We start from the raw sequence: 15356 nt of genomic DNA on the forward strand, positions 1-15356 counted from the left end.
AATACTAAAAAAAAAAAATAGGAAAACTCATCTAGACATTCCCGAATAGCCAAAATCCATCGTTAATCACGGCCAAAGGCCGTGAGTATTGATCAGGACGCCGTTTCGCTTCAGACGGCCGAATTTGAGCTCATTCCGACGTCGTCGATCCGATCCGCCAGTTTTAGCCGCAATCTTGTTTCGTCTTCCAATTGGATTTTTACCGATCCAATCGATCCAGAAACACACTACTAATAACATCCGCATCACTTGCTGAGCTCTCGACACGACACCCACTTGCAAAGTCGACGCCAAAGATGGCTAACACTGTTGGAATAGCAACGCGATGTAGGAAAAGTACGTACTATGCAAATCGGGCTCAGCCGAACACTTCGCGAAACCAGCACATTTAGAAGACTATTATCATGGACTCAAAAACGACGTTTTCGACTTCTCTCCAAGAATGAATCTTTATGAGCTAAATAGACACCTCCTTATGAAGACAAGGGACGCTTCTACACGTGAGCTGAAGATACGACTATTCTGCACTGGCCGTGAACAGAAGAGAAGCGTACATTAAAGCTGCTATTCGTGAACCGAAGAGATGTCTCACTAAAGAGCCGGCATACCATGGTTGAGCCATTAAAAACCCATAACTACGACAATCACCGGGAAGATGTTGAAATTATGCCTCGAGTTTGAGCCCGAAGCTAAATTTGAATGTTTCGAATCAGATATTTTACGGATGTCCGAATCCAGCAAAATATAATCCAAAGCTGCGTTGGAGGATTTGGCTACTGAAACGGGAAATTTGAACATGGACTTTGATATGCACTCGGACTCAGTCAACATGCGTGATCCAATAAAAGGAAACGAAATAAAAGAATAAGAGGAAATAAAAGCAAAAAAAAGATCTTGGCTTTTTATTGGCAGAATTCTAATGGATATCCTGTGCATGGAGTATCCTGTTCACGCTCGAAGTTCAAATATTGATATAAATGCACGGTGGCTAAGGATAATGATGGATTCGTTTTTTGGTGCCTATCGTGCATGTATATATGTGAGAGTAACAACGTCGGGGAGAACGAGGCCTTGAAGCACCGATTTCGTGTGAGTGCTTGGTGTGCCGAAGTTGATGCAGAGTTCTTGAAGCACCGTTTGTCGAGTGCTTGCTCGTGGGATTTATTCCGTGGAATTACATCAAGTATTCAAGTGTCGAAGCCGATTAAATCTTGAGGTTAGATTTGTTTAATTCCTTTGCGAGATAGAGAGATTATTTCGTTAGGAATTGGGGGCTAAACACTGTGTGCGTTCTTGAATGTAATTGGGGCTGGGAAACACCGAGAGTGTTTGAATTACTCGAGTTTGGTCTGTAATCTCCGTGTATCGCTCGTTCTATAGTGGAATTCATTGCTGCTCTTCCCGTGGACGTAGGTCTCTACGACCGAACCACGTACATCCGGTGTCCGATTTATTTTCTTGTTTCGTCTATTTTATCGTTCGATCGCTTGTTCCACGCAACAATTGGTATTAGAGCCGGGCTTGTCGAGTTGAAGCGAATCGATGGCGACAGAAGAAGTAAAAGTGAAAATCGACAAATTTGAGGGGAAGGACTTTGGTTTTCGGAAGATGCAGATTGAAGACTATCTCTATCGGATGAAGTTGTACTTGCCCCCGTCCGGGGAGAAACCAGAGACGATGAAGCAAGCTGATTGGGAATTGCTGGATAGACGAGCGCTGGGTGTTATTCGACTAATGTTGGCTCGTAACGTCGCGTTTAATATCGTCAAAAAGAAGACCACCGCGGGTTTGATGAAAGCCCCGTCGGATATGTACGAGAGCCCTCCGCAATCAACAAGGTCTATTTGATGCGACGTCTGTTTAATTTGAAGATGAGCGAAGGTGCGTCTGTTGCTAATCATATCAATGAATTCAATGTGATCGTTAGTCAATTGAGTTCAGTTGATATTGACTTTGAAGATGAGGTATGTGCTTTGATTCTATTATCCTCATTGCCCGATAGTTGGAATACTACTCATTCCGCTGTTAGTAATTCCTCCGGGTCAACAAGTTTAACGTTTGATGGTATTCGAGATTTGATTTTAAGTGAGGATATCCGTAGAAGAGAATCTGGCGAATATGTATCTACTACTTTAGTAGGTGAAAATAGAGGAAGAACCGATACTCGTGGTAGTAGAAGTAGTATGAACTCAAATAGACGCAATCGATCTAGGACTAGTGGTGCTCTCTGTTGGAACTGTGGCAAGAGAGGGCATCTTAAAAGGAATTGTTTTAAGCTGAAAAACGAAACGGGTAAGGGAATTAGAGTTGAATCTGCGGATGATGTTGCAGCTATAGCCGATGATTCCGATGTTGTCGATAGGGTCTTATCTGTCACCGAGAATTCATTATTTGACGGATGGATTATGGATTCTGGTTGTTCTTTTCATGCTACACCAAACAGAAACTGGTTTGCTACTTATCGGTGCACGGATAGTAGTAAAGTGCAGTTGGGGAACAACGCTGAATGCGATGTTGTGGGTGTTGGTGATGTTAAAATCGGGATGCATGATGGTATTGTGAGGACATTGACCGGAGTAAGACATGTTCCAGAATTGAAAAAGAACTTAATTTCCTTGGGAATCCTAGATTCAGTTGGATGCGGGTATTCTTCACAAGGTGGAGTTCTGAAGGTTGTTCGAGATGCCCTGGTAATAATGAAAGGAATCAAGCATGGTGGCCTGTATGAACTTCAAGGTGAGACATTGACAGGTTTTGCTTCGGAGACGTCGACATCTGTTCGAGAGTCTAACGACCGCTCGAGGAAGACACGGGTGTCTGTGCCGGTGCACAAGTTTGATGCTATTGTCGGGAACACGCGGTCGAGAGCTTTGATCGAGGTGGAGACTGCTAAGTCGATCAAGCATGTGCGAACCGACAGTAGCATGGAGTCCTGTTCAAAGCTGGAAAATAAATTCTGCATGACAAAGGGCATAGTGAAACACCACACTAGTGCCAGTAGACCACAACGGTTTGCGGAATTGATGAGCAGAACATTACTAGAGATGGCCCGTAAAATGATCTCTAGTGCTGGTATGGTTAGAAGAGTTCTAGCGGATGCGCTTAGTATGGCGAGCTACCCGATGAATAGATCTCCATCGATCGCGATAAGATTTCGGACCCCCGAAGAAGTGTGGTCGGGTAACGTTGCTAATTATTCTACTTTTAGAATGTTTGGTTGCCCGTGTTATTATCGAGTAAGTGATGGTAAGCTCGATGTGAGGGCAAGGTGCATATTCCATGGCTATGCACGAGGTGAGCATGGCTATCGGTTGTGGTGCTCAAATATAAATTCACCTGTTCGCAGTAGAAAAGTTACCTTTGACGAGTCTCCAAGACTTCGGGCTAGGAGTGTTTGTGGCGGTGTTAATACGGATCGGGACGGTGTTCGGCTTGAGGTGGAGTTGCAACCAGAAACTCCCGAGGTAGCGAGTACTAGCGTGGTAATCGACACGGATAGTGCTTATAGCGAGGTGGAGCCCGTAGAGCCAACGGTTGCTATAACTGCTAATATTGATAAGGTACATGTTCGATCTCCCGACATATATGGAAGCAACGGTGGTTTTGCTTTATCTACGATTAAGGAGCTTGTGTCAGAATGTCCTTGTAGAGCAGTTAAAGATGCATGTTCGGTTGGTATTCTGATGAGGTCCACGATTATGGCGAAGTTCAAGCGCGGCTTGGACTTGGATGATATCTATGGCGATTGAGCCCATTAGGGCTGTGGAAGAGTAGTAGCGAGAAGTTCGGATTATAGCGAAGCGATTGATAATGACTCAAACGTCGAGTCAAGGTGGAGATTGTTGAAATTATGCCTCGAGTTTGAGCCCGAAGCTAAATTTGAATGTTTCGAATCGGATATTTTACGGATGTCCGAATCCAGCAAAATATAATCCAAAGCTGCGTTGGAGGATTTGGCTACCGAAACGGGAAATTTGAACATGGACTTTGATATGCACTCGGACTCGGTCAACATGCGTGATCCAATAAAAGGAAACGAAATAAAAGAATAAGAGGAAATAAAAGCAAAAAAACGATCTTGGCTTTTTATTGGCAGAATTCTAATGGATATCCTGTGCATGGAGTATCCTGTTCACGCTCGAAGTTCAAATATTGATATAAATGCACGGTGGCTAAGGATAATGATGGATTCGTTTTTTGGTGCCTATCGTGCATGTATATATGTGAGAGTAACAACGTCGGGGAGAACGAGGCCTTGAAGCACCGATTTCGTGTGAGTGCTTGGTGTGCCGAAGTTGATGCAGAGTTCTTGAAGCACCGTTTGTCGAGTGCTTGCTCGTGGGATTTATTCCGTGGAATTACATTAAGTATTCAAGTGTCGAAGCCGATTAAATCTTGAGGTTAGATTTGTTTAATTCCTTTGCGAGATAGAGAGATTATTTCGTTAGGAATTGGGGGCTAAACACTGTGTGCGTTCTTGAATGTAATTGGGGCTGGGAAACACTGAGAGTGTTTGAATTACTCGAGTTTGGTCTGTAATCTCCGTGTATCGCTCGTTCTATAGTGGAATTCATTGCTGCTCTTCCCGTGGACGTAGGTCTCTACGACCGAACCACGTACATCTGGTGTCCGATTTATTTTCTTGTTCTGTCTATTTTATCGTTCGATCGCTTGTTCCACGCAACAGAAGAAAAGGCAACTATGTTTCCTTTGCGATTAGATCTTGTGACATTTTTCTTTCTTTCTACATTCTGCAAATGCATTGTAATGAGCTGATGCAATTACGAAAATCTTTCATCCTTATTCTGTCGACATGTTAAAGTTGTCGTACATTGAACCAAATGACAAGAACAGAAGTCGGGAGCGCAAACCTGCAAGTGCATGAAGTTCTGTTATGTCCTGAGGGTCGGATTTACATGCTTCAGAGCATGCATTCAGTGACTTCCATTTTGTTAGCATGGGACTACCTCCCTATGTCATTCTCCATCACATGAGTTTTCGGTTTATAAAGCGCACCGAAAGAGCAGTCCCCCTCGTCGCTCCCAAAACAAGTGGGGCTTTCGATGAACGAAGGTCTGTCGCTGGAGCTTGCCGCCACAATGAGGGTGATCATTGTCATGTCGGGGTGCGAACTGGCAACCGAAATCACCCGCCAAGAGACCGTCCTGGAAATCAAGCAGAGACTAGAACGGCTTCTCGGTTTCCCGACATTCTCACAATCTCTAGCCGTGTATGGCTTGGAATTAGTAGACGGCCTTGACATGGATGACTACCCTTGCATCACTGAAGGCACCAAAATCCACCTCACCGTCGAAGCCGCCAATCATCCTCCGTCTAACGGCTACAGCAAAATGCGGGTCATCGTGAAGTTCCCCACAAGGAAAATCGACGTGGAAGTCGATCAGACCGAGACGGTCCACAGCCTCAAGGAGAAGATACACATCCTGGAGGGCACTCCGATCCCCAGGATGTCACTCTTCTCCTCCGGGAGAGAACTCGAGGACGATTTCTGGTCCCTGACCGAGTACGGTGTCAGGGAGTCCTCGGAAATAGTCGTCTTCCTAAAGAACCTCAGCAAGCAGAGGCATTTGCCCCCTAGTAGGAGGCTCAGCATAGTGGTTCAGACTTCGTCGAGTCTGCTCAATGCGGCCGCAATTCCTCTGGAAATGAAGGACTCATGCACCGTGAGCGACCTGAGACAGGTATTGCTGAGCCGCGAAATTCTTCCAGCAGACGACTACATCTTCGTACACAAACAGAGGCTGATGCGCGGCGATTGCAGCCTGCGTTGGCACGGCGTGGAGGACGGCGAGACGCTCTACGTGTTCAGAGGCACCGTGATGCGCGGTTCCTTCTGAGCCCTGGCAACCGAGAAGTTCCTATCCTTTAGAGGTCTACCAAAAACCGAATCAACAGTAGTATTCATCTAGTTAGGAGTATCAATAGTCAAAGTAAGTTGTTCTGTGTGCATTGATATAGCCATTATGCGTCGGTTTTCTGTTTTCTTTTACATGTTAGCACTGCCCTTCTTTTAGGGTCATTAATATACAACTGTTCAATTACTTTCTTTTACTTCTGCATGTAAATCAATTTTCTAGCCTAATCTCAGAACTCTGATTATCAAGCTTATCAATTGACTGGATGAGAGAAGTCACGGACGACACGGTTGTTAATCGCTCTATTTACACATGCTATCTTGTGAGCGGATCCATGTTGTCCCAAGATCGTCGTACCATCTGTAAATTAAGACACCGAAACTAAGGCGACTGCAATGCTTCTGAAAGAAGATGATTCTTCAACATATGAAGGACAAAACTAAAGACACTAATTCAAGTTCAAGTACTATGAACGACCGTCTGGTCCTCTGGAGAAGCATCCGCGCCACCGACTGCGACCACCTGGGGTGGGGATTGATCAGGATCATCAGGATCGATGGGCTTGAAGAAGAGGTAAACGTGGGAGCCATCGTTGATCCCGACATCGACCAGACGAGCCCCGTCTTCGTCGTCCTTGATGGGATTGCTCCGATCCCCGTCGCAGAGCAACAGGATGAGACGGTCGCGAGGGAGCTCCTGCTGGGCTCCGATCTCCTGCTTGAGGTCCGCCACCGTGCCGTCACTGGGAACATCGGCAGAGAACAGGACTCCGGTCAAAATCTCCACCACCACCTTCATCTCTCGATGTCTAAGCTCGAAGAGCCCGCGCCGCATCGTCCATTTTTGTGGGGCAGAGCCGAAAAGACCATGGACTTGTTCACGCACCTGAAACACGGCAATGCACGATGCATTTTCGTGAGTTCTAGGTGGTTCTTTCGGGGCATGCCTTTGGGGAGGGCCTGAGGATCGGTTTTGAGAAAGAGAATTTGGTGGCGTTTTCTCTTAAGATCCGATCATCTTTCTCGCGTGTCGCGCGAGCTAAAAAGTGTACGTAGTAAAATGAGGAAAAGGCCTTCTCGCTCCAAGATCTCTTTGACCAGTTCATCTCCCCGTTAAACAACATACATCTTATTTCCTAACTTCCTCCATTAATCTTAATTGGGCGTTACTTTGAATTCCTAACCTCTCTATGGTGTGCTGGACGACGAGATGGAATTCGATGTTATTGTTCTCTAACCAAAAAAAAAAAAAAAGAAATTTCTTGATTTCCAATATAGAAAACGATAACTTATTCGTGTTGACAGTCAATCGATTTCATGTTAAGAGGAAAAAAAGAAAGAAAGAAGGCGATACATGCCCCGAACTTAAAAAAGAATATATCTAGAGACTCCAAATCACTACTTATGCTAGGTGAGCAGAAAAAGTTAGTAAAAATTGCTAACTATACGTTTCGATGGAAAAGTTATTAATTTGCATGTATTTAGTAACTTTTCCTATCAAAATGTATTGGAATAACGGCACCACCTGTTCCTAAATTTTATCAACTCGTTCAATCTCTCTCTCTCTTCTCTCTTCCTTCGAGCATTGTGTCCGCGTGCGCGTCGATTGGAGGCGTGGTGGGTGTGCCTTGATTAGCCAGACCGGTCAGCATTAGGTGGCGCTCGCCGGTGCCTGCGTGGAGCCGCCGTCGCTTCCTCTCATTCTTCTCTATACGTCTCTTTCTTAGGGTTCGAGATATTTTTAAAAAAAAAAAAGATTTTCTAACATTCTAGGCCGGCCAGATGCGCGTTAACGTGGCGGTCCACGTTAGCAACATCATTTTCATTTCTTGAAGAAGGACTAATTCAAGAAAAAGAAAAGGAAGATTGACAATAATAGTAAGCGAGGGACATGCAACTCCCAAATTTCCCGGATGAGTATCAAAAAAGTTTTAAACTTATTGTATTAGTGCAAATTTAGTCTTAAACCTTTTGTATTTGTGTCAATTTAGTCTTAAACCTTTTACATTGGTACCAATTAAGTCATAAACCTTTTATTGGTGCTAATTTAGTCTTAAACCTTCTGTATTGTTGCCAATTCAGTCCTAAATCTTTTATATTTATACCAATTGAGTTAATCCAACCACTTTTGATTGAAAATCGCCGACGTGGATATTGATTGTCCTACATGGCACGGCTAGCGCTAACTTGGACATTTTTTAATATTACTTTAATATTTTAAATAATTTTTTAAGCATTTTTTTGGTTTTTTTCAAAAATTATTTTTAAAAATTATTTAAAATATCAAAAAATAATTAACAAAATTCACGTTAGCACCAACCGTGCCATGTAGGATAATTGATGTCCATGCCGGTGATTTCTAATCAAAATTAGCCGAATTGACTCAATTGGCATAAATATAAAATTTTTAGGATTAAATTGGCACTATTGTAAAAGGTTTAAGATTGAATTGACACTAATAAAAAGTTTACGACTTAAATGGCATCAATACAAAAGGTTTATGATTGAATTGGTACAAAAAAAATGTTTAGAACTAAATTAACACTAATGCAACAGATTTAATTTTTTTGTTGCACTTTTCCCCAAATTTCCTTATATCCTCTCTTAATCACCCCTCCCGTTTTTGGGGGCCATTCTCTGAATTTTACCTAAACGGACAATTTCCTCCCCACATGGATAATCCATTAAGATTTGCTTCATATCTCTCTCTCTCTCTCTCTACACTTTTTTTCTCAGCTGCTCAAAGGATCTCATCCCAAAACAAGAAAACTCAATGGATAATTCCTATTTGATTGTTTCAAATTCACCTAAGCAAGAGCAACCACCTTGTCAGTTCTCGAAAAAAACAAAGGAAAACAGGAAAAAAGAAAAGAAAAGAAAAACAACCTCGTCAGTTCCGAAATCAATGACGTCATATTTGGCGAGGAAAAAAACGGCCATTGACGCTGACCCCGCCGGACCTAATCTAAAGGCTGACCTATCTCGTGGTTATGCCTGTCTCTTCCTTTTGTCGTTTCCCTAATAATTGCCAACAAATACTTCCCACCCCCCCACCAAACATTTCCTCCTCCAGGACCCGTTCCTCTGCCGCGCCTCCCACCAAGCCACGTCCTGCTCCCTAGCTCCCCCCACCCCCAATCGCCGATTCGCCATGTGGGCCCCCGCCACGAATCTGCTTTTCGAAAAGCCATTTGCCTGGATCCGGGTCCCCAGTTTAATCGTAGACGCAATCGTCCCGTCTTACTAGAGAGGCTTAAAATGAGACCCTCATGCGGTTGTCTGAATAAGTGTTTCACCAAATCGGATCTTTGAATATGCCCATTAACTCATTTGTCCGAATTCGGATCCACCGTTTGATCATAAACATGGTCACCACGTCTTATTAAATAGATTTAAAGGAAACCCCCATGTGATCCGTGGTTATCCATTTGACTGAGTAGATTGAATTTGTTTAAATAATTTTTTCGTCAAAATATGTCCATTTACTCATTCGCCTGGATTCAGAGTCCACCGCTTGATCCTAAACACGGTCGTCAAATCTCATTAGATGGATCACGAGACCCTCATGCGATCGGTGATTACCTGTTTGATCTAAGCGAAGAACTTGCCAAATCATGCCTTCGACACGTCGTGGAGGGTGATGAAAGAGGAGGTAGTCACATCAACATCAGGGACCAGAGGAAATTCTTAAGAGTTTCACGGGACAGACGGTGCGAGCGGCACTACCCGAAGAGTGTCCCCAGGATGAGAATTCCTGAACCAAACAACAATAATTTGTTTAATATGAAGTGTTCAACTACCTATCAAAGTTGGACTCCCAAAAGCCTACACCGTCAACTACCAGTCTTCTTCTTCCTCCTCCTCCTCCTCTCTGGATTCCCCTCCTTTCTCTCTCTAGCTGTGTCTCTCTCACCGCCCATTCTTCTCTCTCTCTCTCTCTCTCTCTCTCTCTCTCTCTCTCTCTCTCTATGGGAAGGACCACCACTCTCTTCAGAGTCTCTCTCTTTGTGGCCTTCCCCTATTAATACTAATTAAATCCCTCCATTCTCACACACGCCCGAGTTTCAGTTTCGCTTTCACTCCCCACCCACCCACCCACTCACATTCTCTGTCTGTGTGTTCATTAAGCTCAATCGAAACCAGTGTTGAAAAACCCCCTCGCTCCCTCTTCGCCACTCAGTCAAGGAATTGCGCTCTCGGGGAAAAGAGAATGTCTCGCTTGGACCATTCCTCGGATGACTCATCCGTGGACTCCAGAGGTACCCGCTTCAAGTTTGAATTCTCTCTCCTTTTTTCTTGAGGAGCTATAATGATATCGGTTTTGAACATTTTGCAGCAGAGGACATCGGTCAAGATTCGAAGCTGGAGTTCTCCGAAGATGAGGAAACGCTCATAACCAGAATGTTCAAGCTTGTCGGTGAGAGGTGGGTTGGGTTCCTCTGCCACTTCCAATCCTGTTGTTGCTTCATCGTTCAGGATATGACGTGCCCTTAACGCAAGTTTCACATGTTTTCTAGGTGGTCGCTCATCGCCGGGAGGATTCCTGGGAGAACAGCGGAGGAAATCGAGAAGTACTGGACTTCAAGATATTCGACCAGTGAAGACTGAGAAAGACCAATCTCTGAGGCGCTTCGGCCACTTGATGAAGAAGCAAAGTTTTGGCTTTATCTGAGCGTAGTCTGGATGTGCTTTTGCTAGTTGCTTTACTAAAGAAGCAGCAGGAAAATGTCTTCAGGTTAAACTAGGAGGGAAAAGAATCGAAGGGGCTCCTGTAATGCAGGGTTATGTAAGATTGGGTTGGGTTCTATCAGTGTAGAATGATGATTCGCTTTTGGGTAATTTTCGGACTCCATGATCTCACTGCTTTGTCTGTTTATGGGAATTTGGAGTATGTGCAAATGAAGTTTCTTTGAATCTTCAGCAAGCATTTCTCTTCCTCGGTGAGTCCTGTTAAGATCAGAAGCAGAGTGGAAAACAGTAAGGGCGCGTATTCCTTGGGCCTGTCCTGTTCATAAAGCAACTCGTTTTTGGACATGTAAAGGATCGATGGATTACAATGAGACTTTTTTAAGTCTAAACGCCGAAACTTGGCTTTTAAATTCAATTCAGCCACTGTTGATATGGTTGGAACGCCTTTGTACTTTGGACTAAATCTTGTATTCTCAACATTCATAGCCGACTTTTTAGCGACCAGCTCTCCACGCGAAATAGGTGCCAATACGCGAACCAAATCACGTAAATCTCCGGTGTTCCTTATCGTTACTCTGCTGATTTCTCTAGTACGCTCTTGAGTTAGGCTTGAATTGCAAGATGCCTTAGCTTCCGAGATGATTTCACACCACTCCTTTTCACCGGAAGGGCTTTTTCACTCAAATTTCAGCGCGCATTCTCTTTGAATCCTTATAATCACTCCTCATTCGCATTGTGTAACCATCGCTGTTGATACTTAGCTTGGTTAACTTTAGGTCCTACGTTGATCTAGGAGGGGAGGGTGATCCCTCCGACTCCAAATGACCCGAATTAATCACCCTATCTAGCAAATATCCACTGCTATGTCATTGTTAGAACGGCAGGACTCTTTTATAGGCGATGAAGATTTTGTCGACCGGTCCTAGAAAAAACTTAGCATTATAAATTGCTCTTCGGAAAGCACGACGTTGCTGATGGATCTGCTCCATGAAAAGTTGGCCCATTTCATTCGGCCCCATTCAAAATATCTCCTATCAAATACTTGGGCCTTCTACTCCAAGATCTTTCTTCAGCTCCATCTCTAGAAGCGGTGATTGAGACAGACTGTCTCCCAGTCGCCGGGCGGGTGTTGGGCCATGAAGAAAGCCCATGGATTGTGCGCGCCATTATATCAATGACTGCAAGGACTTGCTCAACCAACTGGAGGGTGACTCTTTAGCCCACTCTCCCCGAGCGGCAAATCAAGCAGCCGACTGGGTGGCTAAGGCCCCACCGCACTAATTCCCTCAACCCGAAGTGGCTCCTAAAGCCGCCTCCTTACCTCTGCACTTTGTTAAGCATAGATTGTGGGAACTCTTACGTTAACTTTGCAGATCATGAATGAAAGAAGGTAGTTGTTTCGTCGAAAAAAAAGGAACATGGGCCTTGGAAGAATACCTTCGCACATGATACTGTAATTGCATTGCCTTATGTTAATTTTGTTTCATTTTTGGTAATGTTTAGCCTCATGATCTCAAGAGATTAACTAGTTTAGCCGAGACTAGAAAGGTATACTCTTACCAAATTACACAAAAAGAGACAGCAAAAACCAAAGAGGAAGAAGAAGAAGCACTCCTTGTCCTATTCTAGTGTCTTCCTGGCGTTAAAAACAGAACCCATGTCAAATACAAAACCTCCGTAACGTGATGAACTACTAAGCACGTTCTAAGATCAAGCCGAGCCGTACTTTTGTCCATTACGTTCGTCATCTCCCATTACAATAGAATCCACTTGGAGCAACCTGGGGAAAAAAAGTTTGCATTGATACCAATTTAGTCATAAACATTTCAATTTGACCAATTTAGCCCTAAAATTTTTACGTTACGCCAATTGAGTTCATCTGACAAATGTAGGTCAAAAATTGCTGACGTGGGTGTCGATTGTCCTACATGACACGGTTGTCATTGACGTGAGCATCTTTTTAATAATTTTTTAAAAATTTGCCATTTTTATTAATTCTTTATTTTTTCTCTTTAACTTATTTTCTTTTCTTTTTTTTACCGTGGCGGGCGAGGGTCGTCGAAGCTCGCCGGCCACCGGGCGAAGACCGCGAAGCCCTTGCCCGGCCTTGCCTAGATCGGGACGAGGCGAGGCACAAGCGACCACGGTCGAAGGTTGCTGGCCTTGTTAGGTGGCCATAGGCGAGGCCACCTCATCAAGGCCTCATTGATCGTGAGTGTAGGCAGCCATGGCTTCGCCTTTCGCAGGTGAGGCAGCCTTCCCCCGTGGACATCTATGCCTTGCCCACATTTGGGCAAGGGCCAAGACCCTCGCCGGCCACAATTGAAAAAAAAAAAGGAAAAGGGAAGAAAAGATAAAATTATGAAAGAATAAAATATTCGAAAAAACATTATTAAAATAAATATTCATATCATTGCAGCCGTGCCACGTAGCACAGCCAATGTCCACGTCGGTAGCTTCGGGTCTAAATTAAGTAGACCGACTCAATTAGAAAAACGTGAAAAGACTTAGAACCAAATTGATTTAATTGAAAGGCTTAACATTAAATTGGAATCATTGTAAAAGAATTTATGAATTTTTTGGCACTTTTCCCGAACATCGTGAGTATACATCATCATCATCATCACCATCCATTTGATTTTGTACGCTGATCTCCATAGCTATATCCTCGAATCACAATAGCATTCAACCCTCGTACACCAATGTAAAACAAAATGGAATTCAATGAGAAACAACAGTATCCTTCTTTCAGTTTATTTCACTCTCTCGTATATGAACCTCAAGTTTAATCTGCACCTCTCCTGAATCGTTCATTGATTAGTAACCAACTGAAATGGCTCGCCGAGGTCTCAAAATATGCTGCTTCGGCTCGGCGGCTTTCTTGGCCATTCTCGCTGTCGTCATCGTGACCTTGTCGCTCACGATCTTCAAGCCCAAACAGCCTCAGATTACGGCCCACCCCATCGCCGTCGAGAGCATCCAGTTCAACGACACCGCTAACAACGTCACACTGGACGTCGCGTTAAGCATGGTCGTGACGATCGACAATCCCAACTATGGCGGATTTGAGTACAGGAGCGCGATCGGATATGTTACCTACCACGGGTCGACGGTGGCTGAAGTCTCCCTCAAGCAAAACAAGATCCCTGCTCGGGCGAAAGTCAACATAACCACCTCGACGGATCTGATCGCCATCAAATTGATATCGAACCCAACCTTGTGGGAAGACATTGCCTCGGGCTACTTGAACTTCACTTCCACGGCGACTTTGCCCGGGAAAGTCAGCATGGCTAAGATCTTCAGGTTCCACGCCACTGCTTATAGCACCTGCTACATCTTATTTCACGTTCAGTCTAAGGCTATGGACACCAAATGCTATTCCAGGATAAAGCTGTAGTTGTTCCTAGGTATACCTTAGTCTTGTTTTCGACAATAAGCATTCGTACCGACGGCCTCGTTACAGTATAGTTCGCTATAACCTGCAAGTATATTGTTTTCGAGTATAGTTGATTACGAGGCTTTGCCTGGCTGGTTCTTCTAGTGCTGCTTACATTGCAGCATGTGTGCAACTACATATATCGCCGTTCAACCTAATTTTGAACTTATCAGGGCTCGAACCTCACCTCTTGATTATGGCCCACGACAGCACATGCAAAGTGGTTAGGTTTTCGCCAACGATAGGTCCCAATCAATCATGCCATCCAAGAAAAGTAACCTAATTATCTTAATTAAGCTTCAATTAACATATGATCACGGCGTAGATCTTCAAGAGAAGGCAAGTGACCAAAAACAGTGACATCACCAAAAAGTCAACGACAGGATTCCATGCTTTAGGCCCAACTGAGAGAGTCGACAAGAAAGTAAGCAATCATGCGACGTCTTTCTTTTCAAGCTACCGCTCATGTTGATCGAAGTTTTCCAATTCAATGGCCACAAGCCCGTTTCCAGATTTTAGTAATGGATAAAAAAAATGGAGAAGAGAGCCCGAAATAAGTATGAATTATTCAAGGGGGGACAATTGCGGACAAAGAGAAAAAAAATCTCGTCAAAGACCATTTGATCTGTCACGAGAGAAGCATAAACATGGCGTTATGATTCACGGACATCTTTGCGACATGTGATGAGGTCTTAGGAGACTTTGTTTGCGTGAGCTTAAAGACCGGATGGCCAACGACAATCACGTTGTTCTCTATCTTTTTCGCCCTAGATTGCTGGCGGCTGCATTACTTACGTGCATTGCACCGAGCTATACCAAACCAATGACTTTTTTTTTTTTTTTTTCTGTTGTGGTGTAATTACATTTGTTGAGGAAGAGATTATCCTTTCTTCTGGAATCCGACGTGGCAACGCTCTGCTGTCGAGGTGGTTGGCAGCCAGTTGTGATCGAGGTTTAGGATTGCCGTGGCGTTGCAGTATGCTATCCGGCGATTCTCGAAGTTCGAATTGGGTTTGCGACAATAGTCGTCCTTATGATGTAAAAACACATCGAGTTGCAATACTGGCTATCACGTTACAAGTCAAGTCGACTGCCCATTACGGTATTTGTTTGGAACAATTAGGGGTGAGCATGGCCGGGTGAGTAGGGCCTAGACCTAGACCCCGAACCTAACCACGTTATAACCGGTTCTCCATATTTGGAATCGAGAACCTACCCTGTTTGTCTTGGAATCTACTTTAGAACTGACCCTGTTTTTCGGTTCGGTTCTAGGGTCTACCCAAGAACGTATTTTCCTTTTGTTTTTTTTAATTTCATTTTTTCATCAAAATAATATGGGCATCGATGAAATGATCC

The 15356-nt window shown here is 44.0% G+C and overlaps 4 protein-coding genes across 5 annotated transcripts; 3 read left to right on the forward strand and 1 right to left on the reverse strand.

Moving 5' to 3' along the window:
* Positions 1 to 5032: 5032 nt before the first annotated feature.
* Positions 5033 to 6040, forward strand: LOC115752284. Its single transcript, XM_030690400.2, has one exon. The coding sequence runs from the start codon at positions 5064 to 5066 to the stop codon at positions 5856 to 5858; it is 795 nt and encodes a 264-aa protein (XP_030546260.2). The 5' UTR covers positions 5033 to 5063; the 3' UTR covers positions 5859 to 6040.
* A 219-nt stretch (positions 6041 to 6259) lies between these two features.
* LOC115752375 lies at positions 6260 to 6872 on the reverse strand. The gene has a single exon (XM_030690531.2). The coding sequence runs from the start codon at positions 6708 to 6710 to the stop codon at positions 6336 to 6338; it is 375 nt and encodes a 124-aa protein (XP_030546391.1). The 5' UTR covers positions 6711 to 6872; the 3' UTR covers positions 6260 to 6335.
* Positions 6873 to 9804: 2932 nt separating this feature from the next.
* LOC115752357 (transcription factor CPC-like) lies at positions 9805 to 10791 on the forward strand. Of its 2 annotated transcripts, none has more exons than XM_030690502.2 (3): positions 9805 to 10134; positions 10215 to 10299; positions 10393 to 10791. In XM_030690502.2, exons 1-3 carry the CDS (start codon positions 10086 to 10088, stop codon positions 10481 to 10483), a joined length of 225 nt encoding a protein of 74 aa, XP_030546362.1. In that variant the 5' UTR covers positions 9805 to 10085; the 3' UTR covers positions 10484 to 10791. The 2 variants fall into 2 exon arrangements, with proteins under 2 accessions (XP_030546362.1, XP_030546360.1); XM_030690500.2 differs by having other exon boundaries at positions 9809 to 10134; positions 10212 to 10299.
* Positions 10792 to 13397: 2606 nt separating this feature from the next.
* Positions 13398 to 13961, forward strand: LOC115752345. Its single transcript, XM_030690484.1, has one exon. The coding sequence runs from the start codon at positions 13398 to 13400 to the stop codon at positions 13959 to 13961; it is 564 nt and encodes a 187-aa protein (XP_030546344.1).
* Positions 13962 to 15356: the final 1395 nt, after the last annotated feature.

The sequence above is a fragment of the Rhodamnia argentea genome, chromosome 10 (genome assembly GCF_020921035.1).
Source record: "Rhodamnia argentea isolate NSW1041297 chromosome 10, ASM2092103v1, whole genome shotgun sequence".
NCBI classification, from domain to species: Eukaryota; Viridiplantae; Streptophyta; class Magnoliopsida; order Myrtales; family Myrtaceae; genus Rhodamnia; species Rhodamnia argentea.

Excerpts from the sequence above, each read along its gene's own strand:
- LOC115752345 (XM_030690484.1), top strand. The coding sequence starts at position 13,398 with ATGGCTCGCCGAGGTCTCAAAATATGCTGCTTCGGCTCGGCGGCTTTC.
- LOC115752284 (XM_030690400.2), top strand. The coding sequence starts at position 5,064 with ATGAACGAAGGTCTGTCGCTGGAGCTTGCCGCCACAATGAGGGTGATC.
- LOC115752357 (XM_030690500.2), top strand. The coding sequence starts at position 10,086 with ATGTCTCGCTTGGACCATTCCTCGGATGACTCATCCGTGGACTCCAGA. Across the intron at positions 10,135-10,211 it reads CTCATCCGTGGACTCCAGAG|CAGAGGACATCGGTCAAGAT; the intron begins GTACCCGCTTCA and ends AACATTTTGCAG. Across the intron at positions 10,300-10,392 it reads TTCAAGCTTGTCGGTGAGAG|GTGGTCGCTCATCGCCGGGA; the intron begins GTGGGTTGGGTT and ends CATGTTTTCTAG.
- LOC115752375 (XM_030690531.2), bottom strand. The coding sequence starts at position 6,710 with ATGCGGCGCGGGCTCTTCGAGCTTAGACATCGAGAGATGAAGGTGGTG.